Source organism: Motacilla alba, chromosome 23, assembly GCF_015832195.1.
Source record: "Motacilla alba alba isolate MOTALB_02 chromosome 23, Motacilla_alba_V1.0_pri, whole genome shotgun sequence".
NCBI lineage: Eukaryota > Metazoa > Chordata > Aves > Passeriformes > Motacillidae > Motacilla > Motacilla alba.
This window is the reverse complement of record NC_052038.1, coordinates 237,836-257,468: the sequence shown is the minus strand read 5'-3', so window position 1 is coordinate 257,468 and position 19,633 is coordinate 237,836. Positions and strand designations below refer to the sequence as shown.

General features: G+C 53.1%; 2 protein-coding genes across 30 annotated transcripts in view; one reads left to right on the top strand and one right to left on the bottom strand.

Annotated features, from left to right (window-relative positions):
- The first annotated feature begins 1,454 nt into the window (after window positions 1-1,454).
- On the top strand, window positions 1,455-18,637 carry TMEM200B (transmembrane protein 200B). The gene is made up of 2 exons (XM_038160785.1): window positions 1,455-1,890; window positions 8,963-18,637. Exon 2 carries the CDS (start codon window positions 8,986-8,988, stop codon window positions 10,276-10,278), a length of 1,293 nt encoding a protein of 430 aa, XP_038016713.1. The 5' UTR covers window positions 1,455-1,890; window positions 8,963-8,985; the 3' UTR covers window positions 10,279-18,637.
- The window catches only part of EPB41 (erythrocyte membrane protein band 4.1), a 110,848-nt gene continuing 107,319 nt past the window's right edge, over window positions 16,105-19,633 (bottom strand). For all 29 annotated transcript variants that reach the window (XM_038160742.1, XM_038160743.1, XM_038160745.1 and 26 more), the window contains one exon: window positions 16,105-19,583. The gene's annotated coding sequence lies outside the window, so the exon portion shown is untranslated. The remainder of the gene's footprint in view (window positions 19,584-19,633) is intronic.

Sequence of the window (19,633 nt, the reverse complement as noted above, 5' to 3'; positions counted from 1 at the left end):
AATTTTGCTCAAAAGCACTAATTTCTTCTGGATCATAGGGTACCCAGATGGGTTCCAGTGGTGGCAAAGGGAGATCTTGAATGTGTTGCTTGAACAGCATGAAAAGCTAAAGTCAAATGCCATTCTTCCCTGGGCAGTGGTGTTCCTTGTCTGGAAGGCTTGAATGAGTGAGGCATTGCTCCACTCCAGCAATGCAGCTGGCACTTTGGACTTACAGCCATAATCCCTTCCCTCAAGAAACGCCAAAGATTCACAGAAGTTGCTTTAGTTGAGCCCAGCAAGGAGGCAAAGAACCGACCCTGTGCAGCATTCCCCCAGAACTGGGGATTAAATTCCCTCATCATCAACCCTCTGGATGATGCTCCCTGTCAGAGATAGGTGAGGAACCTGGTGTCCTGCACCTCATTTTTAAGCTTTATCCCTAAAAACCTTTCCCAGGAAGTGCTCTCTGCCATAGAGACATTCAGCTGGGTTCTGGATCTGCTTCTGGACTGTGAGGTGTCAGCGGCAAAGTTACAAAGGAAATTGCTGAGTTGTTTTGTGGCTTTCTAGGGAGGGCAGGGATCTGGGGGATGTGACCTTGGCACACTTTTAATTAAAGGCTAAGAGCCTCTGTCTGCAGAACATCTGAGGCTCTGGGTGAGATGGGGTCCCCACAGCACTTACTGGACTGTTGGGGTGTGGTGCTGGGGTGGAAATGTGCTGCTGAAAGCTTGGATTGGCAGTTTTGGTACGTCTGGATGCGCCCATGGTTACAGCTGTGGGATTCTGTTCATTGCCCTGTGGGGATGGGGATGTGGGCATGGGGAGGAGGAAATGGGGATGAGGGGATGAGCACGTGGGGATGGAGATGAGGGATGAGGATGCAGGAGTGGGGGTGCTGTGCCATAATCCCTGGGGCCGACAGAGAGATCTGCTGTGTCCTTGGCAAGTTCAGAGGAGGGGAAACAAAGCCCTGCACTCTGAGCAGCTGCTTGCAGAGGGTCCTTGCACTGTGCCTGCCTGGAGGAGAAAGCACCTCTGGAACCTGCGTTAGCACCGTCTTGAGGGGCTGCAGCAAATGCCTCCAACTGCCAGGATCGACGTGGGATAATGCTTCATCCCTGCTGCTGAACTCCCTGTGCTGAAAGGGGGGAACCACTGCAGCACCAGTCCCAGCACAGGCTGGCCTGGCTTGAAGACTGGGATCTTCTGGTGCACTGCAGGCTGGGTGACCGGGGGGCTTTGCTGGTGGGGTGGAGAAGGGTCTCTGAGCTCTGAGTATTTCATAGGATCAGAGAATCATGGAATAGTCTGGATGGGAAGGGTCCTTAAAGACCATCCAGTTTCATCCCTCCGCCTGGCGTGGGCAGGGACACCTTCCACTGGAGCATACCCCGGCGAGGCAGGGCACACCGTGCGGGAGGGCCTGGGGTCGCCGCTGGGCAAGGGGACCCGGGAGCGGGGCGGAGGAAAGATCCCAGCCCGGCCCCTTCCATCCCCCGCCGCTGCCGGCCCCGCTCGGAGCCAGGAAAATCCCAAATCCCATCGATCCCGCACCGCGATCGCAACTTTCCCACGCCCGGGAAGCGGCCGCCGGTTCCGCCGGAGGCCGCCCCGGGAGGGGCACAGGAGGGTCCCGTCCCGTCCGCGCCCCCCCGCCCGACCCCGCCGCGCTCCGCCCCCCGCGGGGCCGGGGCGGGACCCGGGGCCGGGCGGAACCCGCCGCCCCCCCGCCCGCGACCAGACGTCCCGGCGGCTGCGAGCGGGGAGCCGGGATCCCACCGCCCCGCTGCCTGCTGCCGCTCCATGGCCCCGGCCGCGGCGGTGGACCCCAGCGCCCGCCGACCCCAGGGCGCCGGCCCCGGCGGCCCCGGCCCCGGCGGGAGAGGCACGGCTCGGCGGCCGCCGGTGAGTGCGGGGACGGGGGGACGGCGGGGGGGGGACACGGACACGGACACGCGGCACCGGCCGTACACATCCCCATCCACCTCGGCCACACAGACCCCGGGCGGGATGCGTGCCGGTCACTGAGTATCCGCGGGCACCCGTGGACAGACACCGGGCACCCAGAGGCAGCACTGAGCACCCCCAGACGCCCATGGACAGACACCGAGCACCCAGAGGCAGCACTGAGCACCCCCAGACGGCCATGGACAGACACCGGGCACCCAGAGGCAGCACTGAGCACCCCCAGGCGCCCATGGACAGACACCGGGCACCCAGAGGCAGGCACTGAGGGGTGCCAGGCACTCACGGACACAGTGTACCCACAGACACAAATCTGCTCCCACACACACCGAGCACACGCAGGGACACCCAGACACACACGGACACACACCACACATACACACTCACATGCACAACCAGCTGTGCGCAGATGTGCACACACACTCCTGTGCAAGCCCGCAAGCACGCATCTTCACACAGCCAAAACGCAGGAGCTGAGCAGAACTGCCCAATCCCAGCAGTTTTTGCAATTCCCGAGGCTCCTGGCAGAGGATTGGGGTGAGGAGTAGCCCCGCAGCTCATCGCCACGCAGGGTTTGATGTAAACACTTGAGAGAGAAGTGGGTGGAAATTATCCCAGTAGATCCTGGAGTTTGGGATCAGGAGGGCCTGTGTGCGCAAGGGGCTGAGCTTTATGGCGTGGAGGGGTCAGCGATTGCAGCCAGACCCACGGCTCTGTCTCACCTCTTGGTGGGTTTGGATCCTTGCTCATGAAATCAGCAAGATTTGTCTTTTGCAGGATAAAGAGTAGGAGAGATGGGGGTTTAAAAGCTGGAAGTTAAGAATGATACCAGCTGGGAATACAGTTGGGAACTTCATTGCTTGCAGGCCAAATGGGATGTGGGCCTGTGGAGCGGGAGATGGGATCTGTGTGTCTGTACCCCCTTGGATAACTTGGGCCGTGCCTGGGAGCAGGGAGGCAGCCTCTGGGACTTCCCATCCCCTCCCTCCATGCTGGCAGAGATTTTTCAAAGAAGCAGTAGAGAAGGTGCCAGATTCAGAGTTTGGTCCTAATTCCCTGGAAATCTCAGCCTGTGGATTTTTCTTTTACTCTCCTTCCTTTTCTCTTGGCTGTGAGGATTTGCAAGGTGCTTGGCCATAGCCTGCATCCTTGGGTATCCTGCCATCCCACACCACTTCCCAGAGGCAGGAATTCTCCCAGGATATCCCCCTGAGCTCCTCACTCCTCCTCCAAGTGAGCAAAGAGCTCTCTCCATTTAAATTGTCTGCATTATCTTGAATTTGGATTTATTAATTATTTGCATCTGGTTCCTATCAAAAAAGTTGGGCAATGCAGATGTCCTGATTTCAGCACTGGCTTGAGGGAAAAACACCGAATTTGTGGATTTTCATTGTCTCCTTAAACAATAGCCTGTCAGAAGCAGCCGGGAATTACAATCCTGCTCCCATCTCAGGGGTCTGACATGTCAGAGTTTAACAACATCCAAGTTGCGAGAGCTCCTCACCATGGGTGACTGCGGCTCATTTCCCAGCTGTGGAGATTAGTCTAATTAGCAGAGCAAATCTGGGTAAGGCAAGCTCTGATAATTAGTAATCAGTGGGATGTTTCCACACACTTTCTTTTGCCCGAGGGTTAGAGAGGCGTTCAGAGCATGGCCCCATTTTTTAGGAGCAGGGAGGAGTTTGGGAAGCTCAGGGTGAATGGAGCTGGAGCTACCGGTGGTACTCCTCACATCCCATTTGCCCATCAGGACCCTCTCACCTGGGGTCAAGCACAGGGTGGAAAGCAAAAGGAGAGACCCATGTGTCCCCAAATCACTCCAGCACCATCTTTCCCTGGATCATATTCCAAGTGACAGTAGTGGCCTTGGTGGCTCCTGACCGCTGTCTGGGACACGTGACCTGATAATGGGGAGCAGGCACGATGCTTCTCCACACGCCGGGCCGGGTGTGGGGATGATGCCCCTGTTGATGGGTGCTTGGTGGAGGTGGTTTTGTGTTAATACCTCCTCCATCCCATCCTTCACCTGGGAAAACCGAGGTCTTTGTGCTGCGGAGAGGGGAATAAAGGGCACTTCTGACCTTTGGGTTGTCAATCCCGGGATCTTCTGTGCTGCAGCAAAGGTGAAAATCTGTCACAACCCCAGTGAGACTCCCAGTCCAGGACCAGAAGGTGATTCTCGCTGGGAAGGGGATAATCCTTCCATGCTGTGGTAATTAGCATTACTGAGTTTATGTGAAATTTTCTATGAGGAAACTTAATTAATTATGGTTGATTAATGGGTGTCCCCAGCTAAAGCTGGAGCTGGAGCCACAGATTTTGTCACTGCATTAGAAACACTTGTGTCAGGTTCACACAGGGAGGTTTTATTCCTTGGGAATGAGCCCAGGGGAGGCTCTGGACTGGGAGCTGCCAGTGGATGCTGGGATGGTGACAGGATTTGCTCCAGCTGGGAAACTCCCAGAAATGTCTGGCAGATTTTTCTCTTGTTCCCTCTCTCTGGAGACCTTTATGTGTAGCCAAGGAGGGGAACTTGAAGTGAACTCAGAGAACTGGGGAAAGAAGAGGCACTGCACAGGTGGGGATATGAAGGCTCAGACCACCCCGAGTATCCAGCATGAGGGATGCACCGTGCACTGGGATCACTGCTGCTCCCCTGCTGGCCTTTGCTTTGTTCTCCTATAGCCAGGATGGGAGGTAGGATGGGGAAAGAGCTGGTGCCTGGGTACTGCTCCTGTGGTCGCCTCCTGCCCCGTGCCGGGGGCGGCGTTGGAGGTTGGGCTGAAAAGGAGTTATTTTTAAGCAATACATCTCAGTGCAGACTGTCATTCCCATTCTCCATACCTTCTCTGTGAGTGGGAGAACCGGGGAGGCTCCAGCAGCTCGACACAGCCTCATATCCAGAAGGTCTTGTCTGCCTGGATCCCCTTTCCTTGTGGAGAGGGATTTGGGGAGCTCAGCCACCATGGGCTTGGATGTCATAGGCTCCCCAGGGCTTGGATGAGGCAGAGGGGGCTGGGCTGTGCTTGCTGGTTTGGGTCTCACCCTTTACTGTGGCCTTTAGACACACTGCAGGATTTGCTGGCTGATTCAGCAGTGAATTGCAAAACCAGTTTATTCCCAAAATCAGGAGAGCATCTTTAAAGTCATAGTACTTTAGGAAAAGAAAAAGAAAACAGAGGTGGTTTCTGTTTGTTGGGCATTTCTTGGGTGTTCATAACAGCCAGGGCTGCTTCTGTGCCAGCTCCCGGCATGATGCCCTGCACAGGACCCACAGGATCCTGCATCCAGGGTGGGATCCTGGGTGCTGAATGGGATCATGCCCTGCGGTTGGGCAGCACAGGCTGGCATGGGGCACGGCAGCAATGGGAACACTTTCCCTAGGGAGATGCTGGATTCCCTTCTGTGTGATGGATGCTGTCTTGCAGTGAAGCCCTTTCCAGGTGTGAGCCAAGGAAAAGTAAAAGCTCCTGGAAGGATAACTGGCAGGAGGGATAAACCTGCTAGAAGGCCCTCAGAGCTGCCTGCACTTGGCCCTTTTCCATATAGCATTTCTGCATCTCCAGCCCATCACTAAGCTGGGTGGCACCTCCTGTGGCACAGGACTGGAGTGGCACTTCCAGACACTGTTACAGCCTCTCTTCCCTCATCCTGAGGGAGATTTGGAGGCCAATTGGCTTTTTGTTAGCCTTTGATGCTGGAAATTCAAGCTGGCAGTGTGGTCATGGTAGGGGCAGAGCATCCCAGGGACACCCAGGGGATGTGAGGATCTGCCTGCAGGAGGGACCCTTCCCAAATTCTGCTTTATCACCACCCAGCTCTGCTGCTGTCAGATTCATTGGGATTTAGTGTCAAATTTTAGAAGAATCTGTGAAGGCGGCCAGAGGGGATTGAGGTGGGAGGGTGGAGCCAGCAATGTGCCTTTGTGATGGGAGGGATTAGAGAAATATTTGGGTTTATTTTAATGTCAGGCTTATTGTGGGGATTGGGAGCTTAACCTGGCAGCAGAGCAGTGCTCATCCCCCTCCAGAACGACATTTACAGTTCCATACTGTCATTCCTTCCCACCGGGAATGGAAACCTCAGAGCTGGTCCTGGTGTGCCACAAATGCCTCCAGGCTGGACGGAGGTGGCCAGGAATGCCGAGGCAGTGAGCCACTGCCTGTCCCCAGGACGGGACCAGGCTGTCCCTGAGCCCCGTTCCTGTGCTCCGAGCCGTGTCTGACGCCGCTGCTCTAACGTGGGATTCATCCATTCGCGGGAGTGTCGGCGGCTGCAGGGCGCAGGAGGGAATGGCAGCACTGGGTTTTGTATTTTTTAAATTTATTTGTTCTGAAAGGGTTATATAACCTTGGGGATTCTATTAATAAAAATAATGGTTTTGAACTCTGGGAACAACCAGCCCCAGCAATGAGCAGGGAAATGCTCCAAGTTCAGAACATGGCAGTGGGCACATAAGGGACAGGCACTCTGGGTAGGAATAGTGGCCAGGGCTACAGAGGGGATTTTCTGCCTGCAGCCAGACTGGTGGCATCTGCCTGTCCCTCCTGCCAGCACCTCTGTCCCTGTGCTCAGGGAAGAAGAGAGGAGGTGGGAAGGGAATTTTTCAGCCCCAGTGTGGTCTGGACGCTGGGGATATGGGGTGGGTGGGTGCCCCGGGGTGGGTGGGTGCCCCTTCTCCTCCTGTACCCATTCCCAAGCAGCCTGAGATGAATCCGAGACTGTATCCAGAGCAAAAGTGTGGCAAGAGCAGCCTGGTGCAGCCCAGGTGAACATCACCTAGACCCAAAGCGTTGTCCTGAAGGGGATGTGTGGTCCTCACAGGCAGGATTTGGGAGGTGCTCATGGTCCTCACAGGAAGGACCCCAGCGAAGCTTGTTGTCCCCATGGGAGGCTCTGTGTCCCCACAGGTGGGACACCAGGGATGCTCCTGGTCCCTGTGGAACTGATCTTGATTCCACAGGGGAAGGTTAGAGAGGTTAGAGGAACTGGAGTTAAAGAGGCATGGCTGAGGCTCCAGAATAAAACAGGAGTGTTTTATAAAACAGGAGTGTGTTCAGTGTGAGTTTGGGGTCGTGAGCTGTGGGGGTCATGTTCCCCCCAGTCAGTGTCCAAGAGCTTTCTCTTGCAATGAGATCATTCTCTTCTTAATCCCTAAGTAGCCAGCAAGGCATTTAAAGGGTTTGCTATAAAAATTAAGAGAGTTTGAAGCTAAGATGGCAATGAGAGAAAATTGAGACATAACCTTAATCAGGGCATTTGGAAGCAAAAAGCCCAGTCTTTGGGATGTGTTCAAGTGTCCAGTAGTTTCCCTTTAGTACCAAAATATTTAAAACCTCATTTTTCAGGATGAACATTACCTTGGGTTTATTGTGTTTCTTCCTTTGCCATGTGGAATTATCAACTTATTTTTCAGAACGCCTTAACACCCCACTCAGCAGTGGCCTGGGCTTTGGTCTGGTTTGTTTGGACTTTATTTTTTTTCCCTTTAAATCTCCCTTACTCAAGTTGTCACAGCTTGACAGCCTTGTGCCAGGAACAAGCTGTCATCCAGGATCTCATATCTTTAATTCCTTCCCTCTGATGCTAATAACACCTTAAGGTGATTAACTGGGGAAAAAAAGTAGTATTTTTCTGCTGTTTGGATGCTAGTCACTGGCTCTCAGTGAAATTGGGGAGTGAAATTGGAGTGGTCATCCCTCTCCTCCTGCAGGGCTCTCCTTGGGTTTAGTCTCTGGGTTTGATTTGCTGAATATCCATGATTGTGTTGTCCAAATGCTTTTCTTGACAGTTTAAGATGCAGTGGGGTGACAAGCCCCCTTCCACAGCATCCCTTGGCTGGGGGTCACCCTGCAGCTCTCCCTGCTTACATCCCCTTTGGGATGTTCCTTTGGAAATGGCCTGGGCAGCATTTCCATGCTGGCAGTGCCAGGAGACACAGGAGAGTGCACGGACACCCCGTCCTGCCCCAGCCCCACTGCCAGCCATGGCTGGGCACGCAGCACCACTCTGCGAGGACACGGATTCCTGTCAGTATGAGCTTATTTATATTTTTTTAAAGATGTTTTTAGTCTGGAACTTGTTCAAGGCCTGTTTTAGCTTCCCAGGGTTCCACTTATCCCAGGCAGAATGGTGCCAGCCCAGCTGATGCTTCCTGCCAGACTGGTTGCCTGCTGTGTTGGGCAGCAGCTTCCACACCTTTTTACTCATCTAGGAAATAAAGTTCTGGATAAAATGACACACCATGCACTGTAAATGCCTAGATGTGGAGTTTTATGTTTTATGTTTTATGGAGTTCTATGTGTGTGTGAGGGTAGAATCCTAGGGATGCACTGAGCAGGTCAGAGGAAATAGGAGACAGCAGAAAATTGGGAAAAACACCTCTTTTACCTTAAATTCTCCATGGATTGGTGGGTCCTGCTGTCTGATGAGTGGCTTGATGTTGGTTTAGGTTTTTAGGTGCAGCTTGGATCATCACTCACAGGGCTCTGAGTGGTGTGGCAGTGTCAAACCTTTCATTTGAGTTTCCAGGTGCCTCAGTTTCCCCAGCAGACGAATAAATAGCCCCTTCCCTCACTGCTATTGTGGCAAACTGGGGGTGGCACCTTCTGCAGGTGTCGCAGGACTGCGGTGACCTAGGACAGGTCCCTTAGGCTGCGATGCCAGCGATAGCTCTGTGCTGGGTGTGGCACAGCAGGGTCCCAGCTGTCTTCGCTTCCTGCGCAGCTCAGGGGTTTAGAGGAATGAGTCTGGGGGCTTTGGGAGTGTGGTTAGAAGGGGTGCCTCAGCCCTTCACTCTTAAGTGGGGAGAGAGAAGTGACTTGAGAAAAGATGGGAGCAATTGGGCAGAGCAAAGCTGCTTGTCCTTGCCTAGTGTAACCTGTGGGCTCGGTGTCCTTGTGCTCTTGGCATCCCCATGCTCCCAGTGTCCCTGTGGTGCCCGTGCTCCAGCATCCCGGGCACAGGGACCCCCAATGATGCCTGCTCACCTTTTTCTCCTCCCATTGTGCAGGAATTGTGGCTGAGCCAGAGACGATGACTACAGAGAGCACCGAATCCAACGGGCCTATGCGGGAACTGGAGCACGGAGGGCCCAAGGTGCCAGTGCCCCCCGTCCCACCGCGGCGCCGGGGCCGCCGCCTGCGGCGCAAGCCCCCGACGGAGCCCCTGCTGAAAGGACAGCTCCGCATGCGCTCACCCGCGGGGGCCTTCGTCATGGTGGGCATCTCAGTGGTCCTGGTGGGCATGACCATTGCTGTGGTGGGCTACTGGCCTCACCGGGGACACGGGGGCACCGGAGCCAGCGCGGGGAACACTAGTGTGGTGGGGGACATGAGGAGGGAGGTGGTGGCCGGGCGCCACATGCCCCACAGCGAGAAGCTGAAGCTGATCGGCCCTGTCATCATGGGCATTGGGCTCTTCATCTTCATCTGTGCCAACACAATGCTGTACGAGAACAGGGACATGGAGACCCGGCAGCTGATGCAGAAGGGGCTCTACAGCCTGGCAGTGGGGCTCCCCGAGGGGACCAGTCCTGAGGATGGGCACTGCCAGCAGGGGGACAGCCAGCCTTTCCCCAAGGCCAATGCTGAGTGTGTGGAGGGCTGTTACCAGGTGGACCTGTCCTGTCAACCCTGCCCCAGCCTGGGCAGCAAGTGGTCTGACTGCTACGGCCCCAGCCGGCTCCAGGCCATGGCCGAGTTCTTGCAGCACCCAGCAGCTTCCCCCGTGACCTCTCTCCACAGCCTCCGCTCCACTGAGGTCAACCTGAGCCTCCCGTGCAGCGCTGGAACCGAGTCCCTCCTGTCCTCGGCCGTGGGGGCCTTGACACTGCCCATCATCAAACTCAACAACTGCTTGCTGGATGGGGCAGCACAGGGGGCTGGCAGGAGGGCAGAGAGGGGCCCTGCTGAGCATCCCCCCAAAACATCACAGCTCTCCCGGGCTCCGCTTTCCATCGGTGACAGCACTGCATCATGCAGCCAGGACGGTGATGGTGGTGGTGGTCCCGTTGTCATCAACATGAATGACAGCTGTCCTGGCACGGAGCCGCTGGTGGAGCTCAGCCTTGATGTGCACCTCCACACCCCAGGACACTCCAAATCTCTGGACCTTGGCCGGCCAGGGGTGCTGCTGGTGGCCCCCATCAAGGACCGTAAGAACCGGAGCTGGCCCCGGCTGGACCACGTCAGCCTCGTGGGCTACGCCAAACTGGAGAGTACTGGCGAGTCCTCAGACCAGCTGCTGGAGCCCAGCGAGCCCCCAGGCCAGAGCAAGCCCCCACCCAGCTCCTGGGTGGTGGGGATGGAGCAGGGCACACAGGTCTGATGTCCCCAGCACCTTTGGGGACTGTAACATCCCAGTCCCTCATCCTGACCCCCAGCACGCACCAGCGACCCCAAAAGCCCACATCCAGGAGGGGTTCTGGGGGCAGCATTTTTAAGCCAATGCCAAGAGGAAAGCCCTGACTCTCTGCTCCTGGGTGAGGACTCGCCTAGGTGGGATGTCCTTCCAGGTGGATGCCCTTGGCCTTACAAGACCTTCTCCTCATGGCTTTTCCAGAGGAGTCCTCACTTTGAGACCCCACACAAATTGTGGGATAGGGACATGGGGGCAGGTGAAGCCCCACCAGCCCCCACAGAACTTTATCTCAGCAGGTTTGGGGTGGGGAGATGCTTTGGGGGGGGTGGTGTCCCCTTGTCCAGCCTCAACCCACCAGAAAATTTGCTTGGCCAGAGCACGTAGGCCCAACGGGGCTATTAAATATTACCTGGATGTCATGTGTTCCTGCCTTGCCTATGGGATGCTTGGGAGGGGCGGCACCTGTGGCAGTCTGTCCAGAAGGTCTGTGAGACATTGTGCCCCCACCAAGACTCCACTGGAGAAGGGATGCTCCATAACCAGCTGCTCAGCATTCAGAGGATGAGGTGATAAGTGCATTTATGGAGAGAAGGGATGTAAAAGGTGCCCCAGTAATTGCAGGCAGTGAGCAAGGTGCTGCTGCCCACCTGGAGTGCAGCAATTCTGAGAGCCTCTCAGTGGACCTGGGTTTGTTTGTGCTGATTTTTGGTGGGATGGAGGATGCAGGTGGTGGGATGGAGGATGTGAAGGGGCAGAGAGGTAGGGGATTTTAGTGCTGGTTTTGCCAGATCCTTTAGTGTGATTCTGTTATTTGGTGCCTGTTGGATGAGGAGCAGGAGCTGTATGGGATGAGGCCAGAGAGGCAGCCTCAGCACTGGGATAGATTCCTGAAGAAAAGGGAGCTGGGGGTGTATCCCATCCCTTCTTATTCCCTCCAGCTCTCTCTTGGGCAGGAGGAGCCCCGGGATGCCAGGGCATGTGGAAGGATGGATTGGAACTATAGGACTAGGACAACTCTGCTCTCCAGCAGCTCAGGAGGCTTCAAAATGGCTGAAGCAGCCTAGATGGGATCTTTGCCTTTTGCCTTCCCAAAACCAGGGCCTCTTGGGATGGCTGAAATCTCTTTTATCTGTATTAAATGTTTGGGGGCGGGAGGTGGGGAGGTTATTCCTGTCTCTGCTTCTCTCTCTCTGGTCTGAAGTGAACACAGAGTGTCAGACCTTGCAAACTTTGGGAGCAACGTCCTTCTCCAGATCAAAACATCCCAGTAAAATCATTTGGAAATTGCTTTTTCTACGCCAGCCCCCTCCTCCCAAAAAACAGCCCTCCACAATGCATTGATGGGGGGGTTCTGCTTTACAGGTAAAAGCTGTCTCTGTTTCTAGTGCCGGCCGTCCCAGAGAGCTTGGGTACAGCTTCCTCTGTGCAGGGACCAGAGATGGGATCGACAGCTGCGATTTGGGCCCAGTAGCATCCCAGAGAATTCTCTGGGAGTGATACCAGCCCAAGTTCAGCTATTTATTTGGCTGCTTAATCTCAATGTTATTTAGGCACTGATTCAATGCAATAAACAGCAACAAGAAGAAGTCACCATTGGGGTCTGCCCTGGAGCAGCATCACAGGGGAAGTGCCAGAAGATTGTTTTTGTCCAAAAATAACTTTTTACTTGGGCTTAACCATCTGCTCCCAGAGCTAATGCCAGTCCCTGGGCTGTGCTTTGGGAACTGGCAGCAAGGAATTGGAGCCCAAAATGCCACAAGGAGCTGCACAAGAAGCTACTGGGGGTGTTTGTTTTAATTTTTCCCCTTCATTTTTTGGCTGAGGCTCAGTCTAACTGTGGGAAATGGCTGAGCCACAGGGCAACCTGCATGGACCATGTACCTGCACCAGCATCATCCTCCTGCCCCATCCTCCTTCTCACTCAGCGGCATCCTCCAGGGGAGGCATTTCTGAGTCACACAGAGATCATTTCAAAATGCAAAGCAGCTTGATTAATTAATCTGGCAGGGTGAGAAGCACTGTGCCTTCTCCAGGGAAGAGCAGCATCTGTGCATCCCTCACCTTCGGCTCCATCTGTGGACACTGTTCCCAGAGTATTTGTGGGATATTAACAGTGATGGTTTCAGTGGATGGATGCCATGTATGCTGTCCTCACAGTGTTCTGGGAATGACCTGGGCAGGGTGAGGTTAGAAACAGAAAGTAAAAGAGAAAGTAAAAATGTACACCCTGGATGGATCCCTCCGTTGACTGCTTGGCTGCAGCGTTGTGAAGTGGAACAATCCTGGAAGCCCTGGAGATGCCACACTGCGCAGCCTGTGAAGGGCAGTGCTTGGTGGTACCTTCTGTCCTGCTCAGAAACAGGCTAGATACACTGTGGACTAAATATCCAGCTGTCATCACCCCCGGGCTATCCCACCCCAGGAGGTGGCCACTGCAGGAGGAGATGCCCACCAACAGAAGGGGTATTTCATCATAAACACCAGCAAAAGAAAATTGGGGGATGGTTCCCAACACCAGTATGTCCAGGCTGACAAGGACTGACCCGGGGGCCCCTTGGACCTGAGGATGGAAGCTGGAGAGACCAAGGGCAATTGCAGTTATCCCCCCCACCAAGAGACCTCTCAGCTAGTGCATGGCTACAGGACAGCTTAGTTTGGGCCAAAAATTGATAAAATGGGGAAAATGGATTGAGAGAACCACTACCACAGGTTGTGTGTGGGAGATGTGCCGTGGGGAGCTGCAGACCCTGTCGGTGGCTGTGAGAGGGTCTCCTGCTCGGGGACACCCCAGTAGTGCCAGTGGGTCTCCAGATTCACTGCTGGGATACCTCTGTCTCCAGGGAGGACAACAACCACAGATGGGGACAATCACTCCCTGATACTGCTCAGCCGTTGGCTGGTTTGCAGCTCCTTCTCCTCTTCTTCCTCTGCCTCCTCCTCCTCCTCCTTTCCCCGCAGTGGGGCTGGTCACAGCCATGAATCTGCTTGGCCGGAGTGCCTTTCCTTAAGATTTAAGGTCTGTGTGAAGGCCAGGGCTCCGCTCCCAGTGCGCACTTGCAGTACAGCCAGGAGTGAGTGATCTCGGCCATAAATCTCCTGCCGAGGTGTCAGGAAGATGACACGTAGGGGACGGTGTGACCTGTGCTGGTTGAGTGTGGCTTTTGCCCTCCATGGCTAAAGAGGGGCAGTGTGATGAGTGCAGGTATGCTCCCCGGGTCTGTAACACCCTCTCCCTTTTGGCAGGGGGCTGATTTCTATTTTAAAAAAGGGCAAGAGTGTGATACAAAATCCGTCTTTGCGTTAATGAGCCAGCACTGAGCCAAAGGCACCCATCCTAGTGCTTCCTGGTACCCAGGGGAGCTGGAACGGGGCTGGAGCTGGGGTGGGGTTGGGAGTAGTTGCTTAACTTATGTTTAATTTTTTTTCCTGTGGGTTTGGAGGCATCCTGTATAGGTTCTCTGATACCCAGGGCTCTGCAGATTAATCCTATTGTAGAAATGAGCTGAGCAATGTGGGATGGATTGCCCTGGGGCTGGTCCTGGGTCAAAAGCCAGAATTCCCTCAGTGTTGTCACCAACTGTGTGATGTGTCCTGGCAGCTGAGTACTGGCATGGGGCTGGAGCCCAAATCTCTGGGGCTTTGGCTTGGAGCCCATCAGGGACCACTGCCCATGCTGGGGGCAAAAAGCAAAAGATGCCCATGAATCTGCAGTAGTCTGCACTGGTGCTTCCTTGGGTGGTTTGGGACGGAGCAGGAATGAATCCAAGGCCATTGACCCAGCTACTGCAGGACCTGCGGTGATTCCCCACCTTGTTTTGGCTATTCTTTTGTGCCTCAGTTTCCCCAGTGATAGAGCTCAGAGCTGAGCTCAGCATGTCCAGCCTGGTCCATTGCCAACATAATTCCTCCCTTCAATCCTGTTTACCTCAGATCCTGGGCTCTCCCAGCTGGAAGGGATGGAGTCACCCCGCTGCTGTCTGGCTCCCACAGCAATTCCCCCTGGAGCCCTGAGAGCAGCCCTGATCCTCCAGGAACACGACTGGCTGCTGAGCCCCAAAACCAGGAGGAACAGGCAAAACACCACAGGCAACATTACCACACCCCCTCCTGCTCTGGCTGTGAGGTGGATAAAGGCACCCTGGGTTTGAGACACTCCCCAGAGGGTCTTTGGAAAGCTTTAAGGTAAAGCCTTTCCAGTCTCCTGGGATGGCCCCAGACTGCTGAGCATCGAGGTGGGTGTTTGCTGTCCCTGCGCTTGTATTGTGGGGAAATAAGCTGAGGACACTTTTCCCCTGGGCATTTTGGATGGGGTTCCAGTGTCACCTGTGCTGGGGTGTCCCTTCACTAGTGATGGCAACAGTCCTGCCCAGCAAAGCACCATGGTTTGGGTGAATGGGCAATATGGGACCATATCCCTGGTGCCACTGACGTCCCTGCAGTGTCCAGGACAGGGATGTGCCAGAAGCCCCTTGGGAACCATCAGCCCCATGTGCCCTCCCTGTGGGAGTCCCAAGGCTGAGGATGGTGTTTCTGCCAGCACTCACTGGTGCAGCCCAGCACAACCCCATATTGTTGTTACAGCTGGTAGCTGTGGGACAGACTGGGACCCAAAGGAGCTTGACAGAGCTTGGAGCTGCTCTCCAGGTGATGCTCAATAGGGCCAAAAGTGGCAGCAGATGATGATGTCTTGGCTGTTGAGCAGGGGACCGACATCCCAAAGTGCAGCTAAGCAAAAGGATGAAGCCGTTTCTTGGTTGGCTGTCCGCAGACATGATGCTTTTAGGGCTGTGGTTCTTACCCAGCCATGACCCCTCACACCAGTGCATTGTCTGAAGGTGTTGGGACCTCTCCAAGCCCCAACTCCCTGGAACAGGGCTGTTTTCAGCATGATCCTGCTGGGCTGGGGAAGGCAGGAGCCTGGGAGATAACAGGACCTGGCTCTGCCACAGAGCAGTGAGTGAGTCATGTTGCTGTGACACTTACAGGAAAGCAGCTCCAGTGGCAGGTTCCCAGCTCTCCAGGGTCAGGTTCTGAGGCTCCAAATCTCCCTCACTGAGATTTAGTACGTGGAAGCAAACTGTCTAGGGTCAGGGTGGAAGCGGCGATGGCTGTGTCTGGAGCAATGGGAATTCAGAGCTTTTAGCAGGACATGCCATGTGCCACCCTTCTCTTTCTGTTAGGGAAGCCAAGGCATAGGGAGGTACCACAGCCAGCCCCTGGGCTGCCCCTGCCCCAGCCAATTTCCAGTCTCCAGCTGCCCTAACTGGGCCATCTGGCTCTTGTTCTCTGTCAGGCCTGCAGCCAAGATGCCCTGTCAGCTTTTTGTGCCTTATTTCTGTCCCTCCTAAAGCAGCTGCAGCCAGAAAAAAAATTAGATAGGACCAAAATATCGATGGATTTGACATTTCCCCCCACTCCAGTTGAGTCACACTTACTTAGGGTTGGGCAGTAGCTGCTGAGCACAGACCTCACCTGGGCTCACCACAAATTTCTCAGCTCAAAGGAAGGTTTCATATCAAGTGATGCTTCTTTGGGGCAAACTTGAACTCTGGGAATTGCTTCTGGCCCTTCTGGGGGCTTTGATCCCACATGTGACTACAATGGGAACTGTTTAAAGGGTCTGAAGGCACCAAGAGCCCAGGGAAATGCTGGCCCAGGGCTGGGAGAGCTTTGGCACCATTGTAGCTACATTTGGGGGCTTTGGTTTAGGCTGGTAAAACCAAGTCACCACAAAGCCAGGCTAAGGAGAGAGACCTGGAGGAGGAGGAGGAAGAGAATTCAGCACACCAGGGAGAGAGTTTTGTTTGAAGATTTATTGAAAAATGCAATACAAGAAGCAATACTGAACACTTAGGTCTGCCTAAACACTATGGCAACTTTCCCTTTGATTCACTATGAAAATCCAAAATAACAGCTCCCATCACTAGTTGATCTAGAAAGTTTTGCCAAATTTAAAAGTTCCTATTTTTATAAAGAGTTGTAAATGCCTAACCTAGACAATTCACAATTGCCTTAAAATTTTTTTACAAAGCTCCTTCATCTTCTCAACTGAATTTTTTTTTTGTTTGTTTTTTACAAGTTTCATCTCTAAGGCGGGGACGCTACCACCTCTTAAGGTAATTGTACAATTAGGAAAATCAGCAAACCACAGTTTATTAAAATCAGAAATCAGTCAGTCCTTTGCTAACACATCTCTGTTGGTCAGGGATTGCTATTGGGCATCTGGAGCTGCCATTCCAATTTAGTGGAGAAGAACAAGAGCTCCTTGCCTTCCTTTCTATAAAAACATTCATTCATATATAAATAACTTCCATATAATGCATATTATACAATCAAGACAGTCTCTGGGTGAATTTGTGGAGTGGGAAGAGCTGGGAACATTCATATAAATAGACCTTACTTAGCTGGTTTGTCCCTAGAGCTGACACAGCACGCTCAGAGCCAAGGATTTTAAATCCCACCAGAGGTGGAAGGGGAGTGGGCAGCCCCACCATGGCCTTGGCTGAGGGAGAGAGAAGCTTCTTCTGCTTTTAACTTGTATCTTCTTTCCAGGCTCCTGTCCAGCTCCTGGGCTTGGGCACCATGTTGGCAGGAGCGGGGCTGGAAACCCCAGAGGTCAGACAGCAGGTGATGGCAAAGGGCACATGAGGCCATGACTTGTCTGAATTACTCCATGAGAAGCAAGAACTCAGCAGGGGGAAGTGTGAAAATGGACAACCTGGAAACAGCCACCCAAAATCCAAGGAAAAAATAAAAATAGGGTTGTTCTAGTCTACAGGCCCTTTAAGAAGGGACATCTGCAGCGACAGTGAGCACATCCTTTTGGAAAGGAACCACCTCTCCTGCCAGCAGGTTTCTCACCCCAGAAATCCCCTGCTTGGGGTGTTTTGTCCCATTCATCATGCTCAGGGCATGGGACACCCCAAGGGAACACCCACGGACCACATTCCCCTAAATTCTCCTGACAGCCAAGTGCCTTTAAGTGCTATGGACAAACTTAATTTATCATGCTGGCTCTGCCTGGTAAAGCCCAGAAATCCTCTCAGCCACTGCTCCATGTGCCCCTTAATTCTTCAGGTGTCTGTTACAAATGAGATGGAAGGACTGAGCAGCAAAGAACTCAATTTCCAGAAAAAGGACAGTGACCAAGGGTGCTCAGCATGATGAGTGTTTAAGGCAAGCATTACCCAACCAAGCTGAGGACAGCAGAGACACAGGCCTCTTCCAGGGCCTGTGTGGCAGAATAAGGAGGGAAAGGGCTTTTCAGACATGGATAGGACGACTTAATCTCTGCACTATAGCCCAGGACTCCCTAAATCCCCAGAGCACGATGCCCTGAGGGAGGCAGAGCATCCCGGGAGGGAAACCTGCACCAGAGCAGCCCAGAGGCAGCTGCCAGCACGGAAAGGCTGGAGGCTGAGCAGGACCCAGGGCCAGCAAGGCTCAGAGAGAGCCAAAATCCAGCAGCTCCAGTAGAGTCGCCAATCAATACTGACAGCTTAATAAAAATTGCACCTGAAGCTGAGAAGCTGCACCAGCCCCAGTGTAGTTCCAGGGCTGGCTGCAGCTAAACAGTGCAGTCATTGCAGCCTGAGCTAAACCCAGTGACTTCTGAAATACATGATTCAAATTTAAAAATGGAGAGCTTTTCTCTTTATTGCCTTTTTTTTCCCATCCTCACCTGAGGAGCAGAGCACTCCTTGCCCTCAGCTACCACTGTGCCACACTATATATATAAATATATATATGTATATGTATATTTATACATGAAAAAAAAATAAATCACAACCTCAAGTGGACTAAAGTGTTCACAAGTGTCTGGGCAGACTCTTTACAGAGCTTGGTTGGTTTTTTGCTTCTTGAATTTAAATGGTGGAAGGACAAACCAGGCAAGAACATTCCCATGAAGCTTAGAGAGCACAAATGGGAGCACATCCAGCCCCTGAAATAATGTTTTTGCATCTCCCCTTCTGTGCTGGAGTCTGTAAGCTCAGCCTCAAGACTCAGACAATCACTCTGATATTTCATTCCAGCAACGGGGTCATGAAGCCAAATCCAGACCCGCAGGCCAGTAGACCAGTTTGGAAGAGGGAATGTCAACACTTCCCATGTGGTTTGGCTCTATCACAACCAGCAACACCTGACACCTCCTAAAATTCCTTGTTCAGCCCCTCCAAATACAGCTTGCAGGCCTAGAAAGGATTGTCTAAAGGAATTAAAATTAAATGATAGCAGGATACATGCTCTGAGAAATGGGTAACGTGTTCAGTTTTAAATAGCACTGTGAGGGAGGAAAAAACCCAACCCATGACTTACAAAAAAAAAACCAACCCCCCCCAATTTAAAAATCATGAACACAAACAAGTGAAAAACTATGACATTGAAAAGCTCAGTTCCTGTGAATGCTGCACAAGCCCACCTTAATAGCATCCCGAGTCCAAACACCTTAAACACACACTTCTAAGGGCTTTTTAATTTAATGGCATCTAGAAAACACAAACAGGTGGGGAGCACTCAGCAGAGACACACGGGAAGAAGGCGAGATGCTATCCTCTTAAAGCTCTAAAATTCACAGTATAAGATACTTGAAGCAACTTCCAGTTTTCCTTAAATCTAGTCAACTATTCAGATGTGTGCACAGGCTACACCACAAAACCCTACTGTGATCACATGTCAGGGCTGGATCCCAGTGGGGAGGGAGCTCAGAGCAGCCCAGGGGTCGCAGGGGGGCTGGAGCTCTCCAGAGCTACAAAAATAATCTAGAGGCAATCAGAAATGCTGCACAAAGTCTGACTCTTTAAACTGACTCTCCTGGAAGAAGGACCCATGGCTTTGTGAAGGCGCACACAGATCCCACGCTGGGAATATGCACGGAACAGCTCCGTTATCCCTGACGAGGCAGAGGGAATACAAGTTAAAACAGGGAGCCCTGGAGCCCTGTGAGGTGGGATTCTGTGTCTGAAGAGGCTTTGCGTGAGAGGGAATGCAAAACTGAAAACCTGTAAAAAACATTAGAAATATTTTAGAAGTTAGAAATATGGCATATTTCTGTCGCAATAGATACAAAAAACCCCCAACAAAACTCTATATCCAATAGGATCTAGTGGACTCTGGAAAAATCTCAAGTAAAATGTCAAAGCGCAACTCTTAATAAATGATATGAATGTCTCTGAGTGTCAAGTCCGAAATCCGAGGTCTTTGTGCTCCAGGTAGTTTCGTGGTAGTTTTGCTGGGTTTCTTTTTCCTGGTGGTGTTGTGGGCAGGAACGTTTCCTAGCAAGAGAGGAAGACGGTAAGTTGCACCAAGAGCAGCATGCTGGAAG